Source organism: Daldinia caldariorum (genome assembly GCF_022478825.1).
Source record: "Daldinia caldariorum strain CBS 122874 unplaced genomic scaffold F4812scaffold_12, whole genome shotgun sequence".
Lineage (NCBI taxonomy): Eukaryota > Fungi > Ascomycota > Sordariomycetes > Xylariales > Hypoxylaceae > Daldinia > Daldinia caldariorum.
The window spans coordinates 286,685-301,012 of record NW_025953048.1 but is presented as its reverse complement, the minus strand read 5'-3'; the positions used below and the strand labels follow the sequence as shown (position 1 = coordinate 301,012).

General features: G+C 45.2%; 2 protein-coding genes across 2 annotated transcripts; one reads left to right on the top strand and one right to left on the bottom strand.

Moving 5' to 3' along the window:
• Positions 1–11,070: 11,070 nt before the first annotated feature.
• Positions 11,071–12,105, top strand: F4812DRAFT_76625 (uncharacterized protein). Its single transcript, XM_047939408.1, has one exon. The coding sequence runs from the start codon at positions 11,297–11,299 to the stop codon at positions 11,870–11,872; it is 576 nt and encodes a 191-aa protein (XP_047788686.1). The 5' UTR covers positions 11,071–11,296; the 3' UTR covers positions 11,873–12,105.
• Positions 11,948–14,178, bottom strand: F4812DRAFT_465683 (P-loop containing nucleoside triphosphate hydrolase protein; the record flags this gene model as incomplete). Its single annotated transcript, XM_047938468.1, has 2 exons — positions 11,948–13,822; positions 13,882–14,178. 2 exons carry the CDS (start codon positions 14,176–14,178, stop codon positions 12,338–12,340), a joined length of 1,782 nt encoding a protein of 593 aa, XP_047788685.1. The 3' UTR covers positions 11,948–12,337.
• Between the last annotated feature and the right edge of the window lie 150 nt (positions 14,179–14,328).

The window sequence follows — 14,328 nt, the reverse complement described above, 5'->3', positions numbered from 1 at the left end:
AGAGGTAAGGAGTTCTTGCACACCTTAATAGATGCGAGAAGAACGCTTTAAGTGGTGATAGTAGAGTTGTAAGGAGTCTTGGACCTCGCATGACGTGCACTAGGAGGCATGAGATCTTCGTATATCTTGGATAAACCGAAGTTGCGTACGCCTGTCAGGATTTGTTGCCCGTGATGGATATCGTATACAGAGTGAGTGTCAGGGAGGGCCTAGTATGCAGTATATTGTAGATGTCTAGTAACGCCTGGTCTTCTAACCTCCCTCGAGGGAGCTGGCTATCTTCTATATGGACGATACACCCCTGTAGTTATGGACGTGGGCTGAAGCCATGCCGAGGGAAACAATGGGATCCAGACGGCGGGTTTGAATGAGGGAGCATGACATGCGCCAGTGGGTGTGCTCCTCGGAGGCCGGCAAGCAACACCGCCAATATTGCTAGAAATATCATTCTCGAGTTGGCCATGCCGGGTGTCCGTAAGGCTTCGTTGAAGCTCCTGGCGAGGGCGAGAAAGCGATACCCGCGGGAGGAAACCTCCAAGAATGTATGGTCCATTCTGTAGGAGTGTTGAAACGGAGCCCACACAAACCGAGGGAGCATTCTCCACAACATTCTCTCCGAAAATGTTGTGGGATTCTGTAGATGGCATTAGAAAGTTACCCAGTGAAGAAAGAAAGCATTGGAATAAGGTGAATAGTGTAGTTGCTTAATGTCTGATGTGAACTTACCTACCCACAGAATAGGCCCTTGATTTGGACGTTTAGAATATGAGAGTTGCCATCAGAGCCAAGGTCAATAATAACGGAATTAGAATATGGTAAGTGCGGATAAAAGGTAGGTTACGTAGGCGTTGGCTTGACATTCAAGTTGAGTTGTAGTATGGAATAGTTGAGTGGTTTGTATTGTATGTTGGTGGTTGATATGTAGGAAACAGAAATATTTTGCAAATAGGCAGAATTATTTATGATTTGGAAAAAAAAGAGGAAGGACAAAAAAAAAGCCTGGCCTAATAAACCTAGAACACCTTAGGGGGGCAAGTAGGTGCCTGAAATGATTATAAGAGCAAGAGCGTCCTGAACGAGACTTCCTGCCGACTTTAAAACTGGAAGTTGCAAAGGAGCCATTGGGTACCTACCCTTGATACCTAAGGTACCCGTAAGTTTGCCTACCTGGTACCTCGCAACTGCCATTAAAATTAACTTAATGTAAGGTATCTACCTACCTATGTAGGTATAGGTACCTAGGTATCTTATATATGTAAGTCTGGACAAGGCTGCGATTATTCGATATTTAGTTCCAGGAACCTTACGTTTTCTGTTCTGTTACTTTAGGTTGGGTACCTAGGTAGGCATTGCATAGAACATATAAAAAGCAACAGCATCTATAGCGAAACTAGGGAGGAAACGATAATATAACCAGGTGAGTAAGTTTTCTTCATAGTTAATACCTGCATCTTCTCGCATCTTTACCTAGAGACGAGAGATGGTAGAACTACCTCCTATCTAGCTGCCTAATGTGTTAGGAGACTACGTCTTTTTGCTGGGTTAAGAGTTGCCAAGTCTGACAGTATAAGGCTCTCCAGGTTGTAAACACGATTATAAGCTGGATATAAAGCCCCTTGTATTAAGTAAGTAGGTACGAAGTCAGGTACCTAGGTAAGTATTGTATTTCTTGTAGTTACAACACATCACACATTTGAAACTTGAGTCAAAAAGAATATACTTGCTTAGAGAAGTCTACTAAATCGTTTATACGTTTCGTTAACACTACTAGGTTAAGAGGGCAGTAGAAGACGATTAATAACTAGAGAACTAGGTATTCAGAGTCTTGCGATTACCATGGCGAAGATGTCTGTGATTATAGAACTACTAGGAGCTAAGAAATAGGTAGGTATGATTATAGCAGTAACCTAACCCAGCTCTAACTCTGTCTAAGCAGCGTCTAAGGAGTTACATATATTACTACTATAAACTTTCGAACAAATAGCCCTTTCACATTTAAGATAGTAGTTTACGGTCATTGGCATTGGGGCAGTATAATAAGTTGGCAACGAGGAACGACATCAAGATTAGGAGTCACAACTGTCGAACATTAGACTAGTATTCATGCGAACACTCTCCTAAAAATAAGTTAATACAGAAATCGGAGCCTGCAACATTCAAGATCCCAATGACTGACTATACGAGCACGCCGCTCCTTCACTGCCCACACATCTCAGTCATTCAGCACCTCGTCCTCAGGCCTTGATATCCAGATCTAGCCCTCGCACTGTATTGTGCAATACCAATGCAGCACAGCATGCTCGCCTATAGCGCGCCGAGCACCGTCAACGGTGACCACGAGACCTAGGTTAGGTAGGTAGGGAGGCCTGCCTCATCGAAGCGTCCAACACAGGATCTAAGCTAGGAGTTCGTACAGATCGGCACGTTTCCGGAAAGGGGATAGGAGGGGGCGTTCGAGTCTAGGTAATACGAAGCAAGCAGTGTTAGCTACCTAGGTAGGTTTCGTCCAATCATTTCTTGGGCTGGCAGGATTGGCGATGGACTCAGCTGAGGGTTAAAAAATTCGAGAATTTATCTAGGTATCTGCTAGGTGTTTACGTAGAACGGCAAGCTCCCTTACCTTAGACATATCATTTCCTTTTTCGCTGTGATGTCACTTCTGTATGATGTATGTAGGTGCTGAATTTTATTAAATACATCTAGGTCAGGTAGCTATTAGCAGCTGAGTGCATAGTAAGTAGCATCAAGTTGTGTGGTGTTGCGTTGCGTTACGAAAAGCGACATGTCACTTTTCTCCCATGATGTTTCCAGCCCAAGCGCCACTGGGCGAGACCTTCGAAGACCGTTCCGCCTTCAGATTATTAATTACCACGTTACGTCCTTAGTATATATCAATGAACCGATATCCGTGATATATCCCACATTATATTGAGGAAGCCGTCTCTTTTCGCTCCCGAATGCGTCGCATTTCAGCTATTAATTTATTTTCCAGGTGCTGTCACCCCCCTATCTCAGGTCTGAATTCAACAGGTGCCTAGGGTCACCAGGTCACCTGAAATGAAAATAGAGGGAAACCCGGCGTCCGCGAAATACGATTCTGGACATTGTTAAAGTCGATCCTCACGGATCCAGCCCGGTCTGAAATATTTTCTTGTATTTAGGTAGGTAGGTAGGTAGATATGTACGTTCGTCTAGGTAACCTCAAGCCCCGACGGATACATATGTACGCAGAGAAAATTGAGAGCTGAATTGTTTAAACAGATCACGGAAGTTCTTCACCACCAATATTTCTTTTTCTATCAGGTCCGGTTGAGAGATGACGAGCGAAGGTCATGTGATACAACCTGATAAACAATGCCATCACTTTGTATTTAAATCATCATCAGTAAGCAACAACGGCTATCATATTATTATTAAGAATAGATGGGATAGAGGTAGGTATCATAGTACGTGGATCTGTACCGGCGGAATGGTTGTGGCTGAGTACGGTGACTCGCATTGCTTACCCGAAGTTCGAACAACTTCCATACTATGTATACTACCAATACCAAGTTACATACCTCCTACCCGCATGTACAAGCCGAGCGAGAGTTCGGGCCCCCGGGGTTTTTCCCATTGGGCCGTCTCGTTCGAACTCTTCGAACGGTGTACCACCTTCCTATGTACCAACCTATCGGCCCGGGTAGGACGCCATGCCGCTGGGCGACTCAGCCACCCGGTTGAGATCCCATTCTATTCCCTTGGTGTTCTTTTATTATTATTATTATTACCTAGGTATTCTTTCTTCTCCCCTTCTGATCTGTCATCCTTGGGTAATGCGACAAGGTCAAGGACAAGGTCAAGGTGACCTAGTGACTTAAAGTTTGGGCCGCACGTGGGATTCCCAATTTGGACATTTTTGGGGGCTGAAATCTTTTTTTTCTCCCTTCTGTACGACTTCAACTCTCGTTGCTGCCTTGTGTTTCGGTAAGCTGGAAGAAAAAAGATAGAAAGAAATTAATGTCGAGAAGCGGCACGACCTGACAACTCACAAGGCACCCTCGCACGGAGAGAGAGAGAGAGAAAAGGGTCAAGCTTCTCGCCGTCTTATTTACCTAGCTAGTTAGACCTTGAGGCTCAATATCCTGAAACGAAGCACACCGTATAGAATGCTTGGTGAGGCAGATCCTCGAAGAGTTCCATCCGATTGGGTTGGTTATAGGTACAACCTGTGGTGAAGAAAGGCGAGTAACACAAAAAGAGGCACTCGGCGACGCCATGCCGTCATACGGCTGCGATAGCGCATAGGCTACAAGTCACCATGTCCGTCATGTTCTACCGCGGAACCGGCCGGTTCTAGATCCCTCTATCTTTCCCTCTCTTTCTCTCATATCCCTGTCCCGTTCCTTTCTGTCCTTACCTTGGGTACGCTGGGGGGTTGGGGGTTGAATGGGCTTTCTATTATCACTTGATTGAGCTTGCCTTACGCAGGTAGGTAGGCAACAAGGTATCAGTTGCTGAGGCTGAGTCCTGAGAATGTCCGGTGTCGCTTTCGAGGCAATATTTTCAAGATGGAATGCGTTGGAGCCTCGTATCGTGACTCAGTTTGGGATGCGATGGCGGCATCACGGCTATGATGCATGTTTCAGACTCGGACATGATGGTAGGTAAATGTGCGGAATTCTGCCGCTATTACGAAGTCTGCCAAACAACATATCGCTTGCTGGTGACTCAGCTATACGAACCATCATCATCATTATTTTTATTTATTTGTCTTCTTAGAGTATAGCAGTGTTTATTTATAGGCAGATGTACACTTAGAGCTATTCAAAACAAGAAGATTTAAGACAAAATACAAGCCCAATTGGCTACCTACCTACTTAGTAGCCTATTCAATACAGATAAGCATCTAATTTCAAGTGCAATGCTGATTCTAAGTAGCTTGAAGTGGTAAGTTATAATTGACTGGATCGAGAAAAGCCGCGAAGGCAGCCTCATTCTACAAGTTGGTTAGCATTCCTCTTTTCGTCTCTTAATTTAGAAGCCTGTCGAAAGAACACACAGTGCTAAGCCAAGAGACATGTCTGTATCCCCTAACCATTTGGTATCAGTCTATATGGGGATTTGCAGTGCAATGGCTTGGTTATACCAATCGTTCGATAGAATCACATGGTATCGAGTGAGTATAAATCTTTTTTCTTTATACGTAGGTAGTTCTAATCTAAGTAGAAACGATGTTGCTAAACCGGGAACCATAAAAAACAAGCTCGCCCCATAGTTACAAATATAGTAATTTTTCGATCTGAAGTAGTCATCTTATTGGACCTCCTTTTCTTCATTGGTGGATATACGTTATCATTCATCATCTCTATTTGCCGCGAACCCCTGGCTCAGGGGTAATAGACAGCAACGATAGCTTAAGAACCATTACAGCCGCACGCCCTACCGACGTTTCAATGTTTCACAAATCGCCGCAGGGTGCGTTAGCTTCAGGGCAATCGTAATACCGAAATCTCGACCGAGTATTTATGGCTGTTTGGTAGTACAGATGGCTGGCATATCGGAACTGGTCCCGACGTTGTACGGGGTGACCCCATATCCTCCACGCCTCGGTTGTTAGAGTGCTTAGGGGTGATGGGAAAATGGAATATCATGATATAAAACGGCTAGCCGTTCCTGAGCTTCGGTAGTTTATATTATATTGCCTATCAATAGCCGCTGCCTAAGTTATAGTAGCAGTTAATATAACTCCCATACTTGTTTTGTGATCATGATCTATTGATATACCAGGTAATATTATAGAGTAGTAGAATCCTTATACCTAGTCCTTAATTTTGCTTGATCGTGACCCAGTGACGAGGTATAAAACGGACGTTACACGAACCCAATTCCTACTTTGATGGCATCGTGCAATGAAGTTTGCCTTATTAATACCTACTTAATCCTTGTTGCCGTCTTTTTTCATTTACTCCTTTATAACTCAAAGTTTCTCCGAATATAATAGGTATCTATCTGCCTAACGTGCCGTTTACTTACAGCATATTCATTTAACCTCGAACCAGAATTGCCTGATTCCCATGTAGTATAAACTTATATCGGCGAGAAGGATTCATTAGTAGTAAATTGGTAATGGACAATCGTCGATTATGTCCTCCTTTTATACTGCAAAACGCTTTTGTGCTAATTCTGGATGATATGATTTTAGAGTAGGCAATGAACGCGTATACATACTTCGGTGCCGTTCCCCAACTATACGATGCAGCTTATGATGTAACCTAACACAAGTACTACCTGACGTTGCATTGAGACATGCATTTGCACATTTTTCTTCTTTTTTTCCTTTTCTCTTCCATTATCTTCGTCATAAGCATAAGGCTCGTCTTACTTGCTGCCGGTTCGCGTTCCTGCATGTATCTATATCCAACTCGCAGCAGATAGGACCCCCCTTCATTGCCTAATCCAATCAAGCCGACTCCTTTGTTATTCCTATTATGCAATCTGCGTATAACACATAACGGTCTCAGGAGTTCCGTGTAACGCCACGTGGTCTTCTTAGCATGTAAGACGGCTTCCCGAAACAGCTTTTGGCTTTTCGGTTCGTGCCCGCGGATTACCTACGCACACCACCATGATACATTCGGGGCGGCTTGCGGGTATACCGCCTAGTTTATTCTGTTCGAATTACGATCTCCTCGGAGCTCCCTGTTGATTTCTAGAGAAAAAGCGTTGCCTATGTGGGAGCTGGAATTACATGTTACATGTGGCGTTCGGGCTGTGACGCTGCACCAGCTATTGGGAACTGGAGTCAGTCAGCTCGGAACAAGATAGCATAACGTGGAAAACCCGCGATGATACATAATGATCTCAGTTCGACCCAGCTTTCGTGCTACAGAGGCACAAGAAATCGAGGTTCGGCAGACCTAAGCCGCGATCCGAGTTTAGGCGGCCGAACTCCATGTTCGCAGGAACCCAGGTTGAAGGCAGCTGGATAAGTACCGTTACCTTAGCTATTATAGCAATACTACTGAATTGGGGAAATATGCCTTAATTTGACTGTTTTTAATAGATTTGCCCCTTTTTGCGGAAAGGGGGGGGGATATACCCCGGCCATTACTTGAGGTCCCCGAACGACAAGATAATTAATATTATGTAGGGAGGAGGCTTCCAGGTTTAGTGATATCCGTAGGGCTGTCTGAGTAGAAGAAAATGGAGAACCTCACTCTCCAGACCCAATTGGGAGGTTTGCCAATAGTAGACTATTAAGTTGATTGTGGAGCAATGTATATCTTTAGACGTAGGCTGTTCAACAAGGCTTTAAGATGCCAGATTCCTACGTTAATGTAGTGACACCTGAGACCTCGTGGGGGAAGATGACATGAATCGGGAATGGTTGCCTGATATCTCGAATAATACGCCCCAACTTGAGCAATGACCCAGGAACTTATTAATTCTGGGGCTACGGCGTGGAAAGACGGATATAAAGATTTTTTTTTCTTTTCTGGTCGCGGTTGGTAGATCTTCCAAAATAGTTAATTTGGTAGACTCGGTCGATAATATGGCGAGTTTCTGCGACACATTCCTAACTAGCAGCCCTATATTAAAACCAACTGACATAATTAACGGTATATGTACGTGATATGTATGTGGTATGTATGTGGTGATGGGGTCCAATTACAATTGAGCTGGACCTGATGCAAGAAACATCAAGCCTTGCGGCAACAAGTGGCGAAGACATGAAACGGCCACCAACCTGCGTTGGGTTCAAGTACCCAGGTTTGACGCTCGTGGGGGCCGAATCGCATTAGAATATTACAAGCTCTTAATTGGACACGAAGAGAAACGACTTGACACTGCCTTGGTTATTTACCTAGGTACGGGTTAGTCCGGGTTTTGACTCACTTGTTAGCGGTCTAAAATTATAATTGTTAGAATTGAGTCATGAGAGTCACGAGAGTCACGAGAGTCACGATGAGATGCGATGGTTCATAATGATATGTCCCCTTGTCTAACTGTTCGAGTGAATTCCTCAAAATGCCGTTGCGGACCGGACTATAGAGGGAAAATTGAGGTGATGTAACCACGGTGGTTCCGAACTGGCGGAGAATCTCTGACGATCGGAGCAGTGCCCCTCTGCCGTCAGGCTTGCAGATGTTACTTACATAAGGCTATGCTGGAGAATAATCTGTCCGTCGGGGTATGTAGAATGTGGAATGTGGAATGTTTTAGTTTTGTAATATCCTATATCTAGTATACGGTGCCAACAGTGTGTTGTTGTTGAGAGGTGAGAAGTGGGAACCTCGTAAGGCGGGTAAGAAAAAAAAAGAAGGGGAAAAGAATATATTTGTTCAAGTATTTTGGGCGCTGTAAACGGCGTATTTCATGTATTGTATTGTACCTAACCTATCTGAGATAAGCAGATAAATACAACCTTCAGTGAAAAGACGTCGAAGTTGAAGAATAATAAAAAAGAAAAAGAACAATCATGTGGCTGTGCGATTATTCAAAAATACTAAGTATAAGTCTATAACAAATAACAAATATATAACATAACCTTTTTAATTATGGACTTGATTCTATATCTAGCGCATCTCATATCTTTATTACTTCATACTGCTAGATTGCTTAGGTAGGGTAGATGATGCATCTAACAAGTTTTACATACCCGTAGGTTAGTAAAGTACCTAACCTAAGGCAGATAAGTACCTAGACATGCCTAGTAAACCACTGATAGAACCATTAATAAAGCGAAAAGAATTTCAGCTATAAATAGGAGGTACCTACATATCTACCTAATCTAGGTAAGCCTAAGATATTTTCCATACAGGGTACCTAGGTAGTATCCCATACTGAAATAAGCTAGAAACATACCTAAGGTAAGCACTAGGTACAGGTATGGTACAGACATCCATGTAATCCAATGCCCCACTATCTTCAACCACCATCTCAACTACAACTGCTACAGTGTGTCTGGTGTGTGTGTGATTTTACCTCGTGGCAAATCCCTGTCTCCTTGTGGGACTCGGACCATAAGAAAACAACAAATCAGAAGATGAGATGGGCTATTTCATCGATATGCTGTGCGCTTGGGGACTTTCAGCTCTACCGTAATCAGACCGTTGGGGTTGCTTCGGATCTCAACTCGCGTGCGTCCTGTTGTCCTGTTGCTACGAGAACCAGATCGCGTGTCTTATTTCGCTAATTGATACGGCATTAATCCAAGGAAATGTCCCGAGTCCTCAGATTCCATACATACCTACCTATCCATACCTAGGTACCTACCTACCTAGGTAATATGTACCTAATGTAGTCCACATTTACCCCTAGATACATTACTGGGTATGCGATCTGGTGCGGATAGGCGGGTAGACAGCTAGGTCTGTACCTAGGCAGGTACCTATCTGTATCCGTATGCCGGAGACGGGACTGACCTCCCCGGGAAGGAGCTGTTTATGTGGGTACCTAGGTACACCTGGAATGCTTTAGATTGGCTTGGGTTCGTCTTTTGTTCGTCTGGGATATCAGCCTGGGCTGAGTCACCGGCCAATGACAAAAACCTCTAAATTAGGTAAGAGTAGGTATGTATACCTAAGGATATTGTTTTTCACCATATTTACTTACCGACGCGCCTTTCGTAGTCTGATTATTCGAGTGATTATGTATGACGCCTGTTCTTTTTTTTTTTTTTTTTTCCCTCTGCGAACACTTTTAAAGACGGGCCTGGAGAGACCGAGTAATGATGATGACTCTAGATTACTGTCGTTTCCTAACCGAGCATGGTGAACCATGTTTTGCAGATGCCACAAGTCTCGAAAAAGCAAGTCCCCTGCCACTCAAATCCGAGAAGGGCCCGTATGGAACACTAAATCTGGGTACCTTACATACATCGACGAACCATGCGAAATGCTGTGGTATGTAATGAACATCTGTAATACCACATGCGCAGCGATGTTCCAAGATAGATCATAAGTTCAGGGTATTTAGGAGGGAGGGAGGGGGGATGTTACCTCGTTACCTATACTAGGGAACTCGCGTGATAACAGGCTACCTCCTACTGGCTAGGTAAGGATCCGTATAGAGAATAGTGAATAGGCCTTACTGTTGAAGTTTACCGCTTGATTGGTTAAGAAGCATAGCGAACCGAAGAGTAAAAGTTTAGCTGATATATATAATTACATTCTAGTTATAGTATTCGTCTGAAAACCAATAGGCAGTAAGTTCACCCCTTTACGATCTCCCTCAATTACCTCAATTGCGGGTAACGATATGGGAGCCCTTGGACTTATTCGGTCTCATTGGTTAGAAAAGAAAAAGTCGAAAAGAAAAAAAACAAGGGGGGGATTAAAATTTCAAATAATAGCAAGGTTACATAAGGTAGTACAAGGTAAAATATAGAAATACAGAAGTACATATACCCCTCCAACTTCAGCCCTATCTGACATTTTGATCCAAAAGCGTATGAGTGTGTGCCCCGCTGGCCCCCAAAATTAGAAGACCGTGTGCCTTCCATGCGTTTTTCTTCGCGCCTTCTCTGCAGGACCGATACCAACAGCTCGGAGTTTATGTTGCAAAACATCTGCAGTGCGCGGCCCCCCCCCCCCCCCCCCTCCAAAAAAAAATCAAATAAAAAAATCGGGTGGCCTTGTATACATAGTACCTTACCTTCTGCCACCACCACTACTAGCCACCTTGCAACCTTTACAACCTTACAACCTTACAACCTGCAGCCTCTAGGTACCCTCCTTTTCGAGCAACCCACATGCGACTCCACGCACACTATAAGCGTCATGGCGCCAAATCTAGAAAATGGGGACCCTTGTTTCAAAGAAAACAAAAAAAGCAAAAAAAGCAAAAAAAGATAGCTTAAAGTGGTTCCCTAAAGCATGTCATACATGATACGTACCTAAGCCTTGACGGCTTTCCATGTACAGAGCTACCTAGGGTATCTAGTTGGCTTACACTACGAACTTTCTGCTGACAGGGCCCTCAAGGCTCTATTTTGGCCTCGTACCTTTTTTTATTATTTTATCTTCAGTTCTTTATGTCATTATGATTAGTTAGTTACCTGGTATTAGTATTTTTATTTTTATTATTGTATCTCGTTTAGGCCCACACCCCCCCTAACCTCTATCAACTAACAAGCCTTGAGATTTGCTGGGTCTGAACGGAATCCTTCCCATGACTACCACTACGTTCATCGAGGTTCATGGAACCCCCCCGTAGGCAGTAGCAGGTAATAGAGACGTTTCCGCAGCAATACTAACTACGCCGGCAGTCTGGGTTTCTCAGCCCGGGGGCCACCCCTGCCCTTCCCACCAACATGGTCCGGTCAGCTAAGGAACCGCGCACCATTCACCTCATCCATCATGATGGGCTGTGTTTCGTATATTTTGACATATATAAGATGTTCAACTCCCTGGTTTTGAGGCATCTCTCATTCCTCATCATAACAGCAAGAACGTCAAAGAACATTAACAAGATCAAAGCAATAATACAAATCCTCCTCCAACCTCGCCTCTCAAACAAGACATATCATTACCTCGCAACAACACCATCTCTTGCTTCACTTTTCCTTAACTGTTGCTTTTCATTATTGTATCATCTAAGATTTCGTCTCTCTCTCTCTCTATATATACCTCACTATAAACTCAACCGCACAATAATCACAATGGCTGCTTTCACTTTCACCACCGCTTCTGGCCCTGCCAACTTCGGCCGAAGCGGCTACAACAAAGACGGAGACTCTGAGGACGACAAGCGAAACTTTGGACGCAGCGGATACAACAAGGGTGACGACGAAGACGACAAGAAGAACTTCGGACGAAGCGGCTACAACAAGGACGGCGACGACGAAGACAGCCGGCTCAGCAACTTCGGCCGGAGCGGCTACAACTAAAGAAAGAGATAGTCCAGCAGCGCTCGACTGTGACCCGGCCTTTTGTATCACCAACTCGATCTCATTGATTTTCTGTACCACCAACGACAAACGAAACAGCATTTAGAGAGCATCAATTTTTTTTGTCTTCGGCATTTTGATATCAACTTTCATACTATTCGGAACTGGACGATACCACGCATAAAAGATTCATACCATAGAAAAACCATAGACGCGCAAGCACACACACCACCTGTACCAATAGCATGAGGAAAGGAATTGGGATAGACATCTGACGATTTTAGGACAGACGCATTTGCATGATGAAATAAAGAAGGGGGAAAGCATGGGGCGGCGCAAAATAGGGTATTATCATTATTCTTCATCTGTATATTTGTTACTTTGAGAATTCAAATCACTTTCCTACGCAGAACCTGTCTCAAGATATCAGTTGCAATTCCTTCCGTGTAGTAATACGCCCGGCACTTACTTCTCGAAAATGACGCCTAGGATCTCCTCCACATCCCCTACATCTCCGCGGCCCGTGATCCGTCCCAAGTCGTTCGCAGCGTAACGAAGATGCTCGGCCGCCATCGTGATATCAGCGTCTTCGCTCCCCTCAAATTGGTCGTGGGGGCCGTTTCCCCCATTCGGTTCGGTGTATCCTACGGTTTCAAGGTAATCCTCTAGATGCCCTCTGCATTTCACGAGAAGCTGTCGCTGACGTTCGGTAACGCCATGGAGGTCTTGTAGAGTGGCGGGGAGCGATGTCATCGTAGTAAACGATGTAACCAACGCATCTACGACCCCTCGGAGACCCCCTGGATCGATCTGGTCAGAACCTAGATCTTTCGCCTCCTTGCAGGAAATGGCTATCGGCTGAATCCCTTCAAGCCCGTCGACTCTGCCAAGCACTTCCTCACCGAACCGTCGAATAAGGACGCGTAAGTCGTCGTCAGGGATAGCGTCCCTCTTGTTAACAATTACTAGTCGTTCTTTACTGCCTGCCGCGAGTTTTAGCGTCTCCATATCGAAGCGGATCTGGGGTTTCCCAAGAGTATCCGCCTCGATAGAGGTTAGTACGATGATGACATCAGATTGCGTGGCTTTGACCCTTGCCCTGCGAATTCCCTCTTCTTCAACAGCTCCTATAACATCTGCGGAAGCATGCGACCCTGTTGGATCTACCGAAGCGGAGCTTCTGAATCCGGCGGTATCCGCAAACGTGCACAAATAACCTCGTATGTCTAGGTTGGCCTCGATAATGTCCCGAGTAGTGCCAGACTCACCGGATACGATGGACGCCTCCCTACCGATGATCTGATTCATAAACGAGCTCTTGCCCACATTCGGTGGACCCACAAGCGCTATTTTGATCCCGTTCCGAAGAAGTTCGCTTCGCTCGCTGGCTCCTTCGTGGACGTGTATGCTCTGAAGGATCTGCCTAACCTGATTTGTCACGTTACGGACAAGGGAGGCGGGTGACTCGTCGAAATGCTGGTCTTCGGAAAAGTCGATAAGAGCCTCCATCTCGGCCCGAGCATACAGAAGACTCTTGCGCCAGTCTTCGTATGTCCGACCCAGTGAGCCGCTGCTGCCACGAACTGCGGCGCGGCGCTGCTGCTCGGTCTCCGCAGCGAGGGTCTCGCTCAGAGCCTCGACCTGGGCTAAATCGAGCCGGTCATTGAGAAAGGCTCGTTTGGTAAACTCACCGGGCTCGGCGTAACGGATTGGGCCTTCTGCGACGCATTTAGGAATCGCGGAGAGAACGGCTTTCACGGTTGCACTGCCCCCATGCACATGCAGTTCCAGGACATCATCGCCAGTGACCGTTTTTGGATTCGGAAAGAAAAGCACCAACGCCTCGGAATCAAGAATTTCTGATTCGTTCGAACCCGGATGATACAGTGTCCTGATGGTAGCATAGCGAGGCTTTAAAAACGGTTTGCCTGGGCAGAGCCCGCGGTAGATCTTATAATTCCATCATCAGTCACGGTCGTTGGTTGGAAGTTGAGCAAGTGAAACCCTACAGATCTGCATGCGGGGCCCGAGATTCGAATCACCGCGATCCCAGCCTTGCCTTCAGCTGTAGATAGCGCATATATCGTATCATCGCGCAGCTGATAAGAATAGCGACGGACGAATCGCCCGGTAGCAATCGGATTGCCGGGATTCCAACTTTGAGCGGCCCTTGCAGATACGAGAGATACGAGAGGGGGTTGTTGATTCAGATGAAGGGAGCTGAACTGCCTGAACTGACTGAACTGTATGGCATTTTGGGACCACCTCAATCGGGTGAATACACACCTTCTGACAACGCGATGCATGGGCTATACTCCCTCTAGAACCCCAATACGGAGCCTTCGTTATATGGTTGAATCCATTGGGTAAGAAATAATATATTGAGAGGCTAACTTTATCAACGCTAGAATTATTAATAAGAGACCAAAAAATGCAGGTTTTGAATAGGTACGGAT

Bases quoted from the DNA above. Each gene is read 5' to 3' on its own strand.
- F4812DRAFT_76625 (XM_047939408.1), top strand. From the start codon at position 11,297: ATGGTCCGGTCAGCTAAGGAACCGCGCACCATTCACCTCATCCATCAT.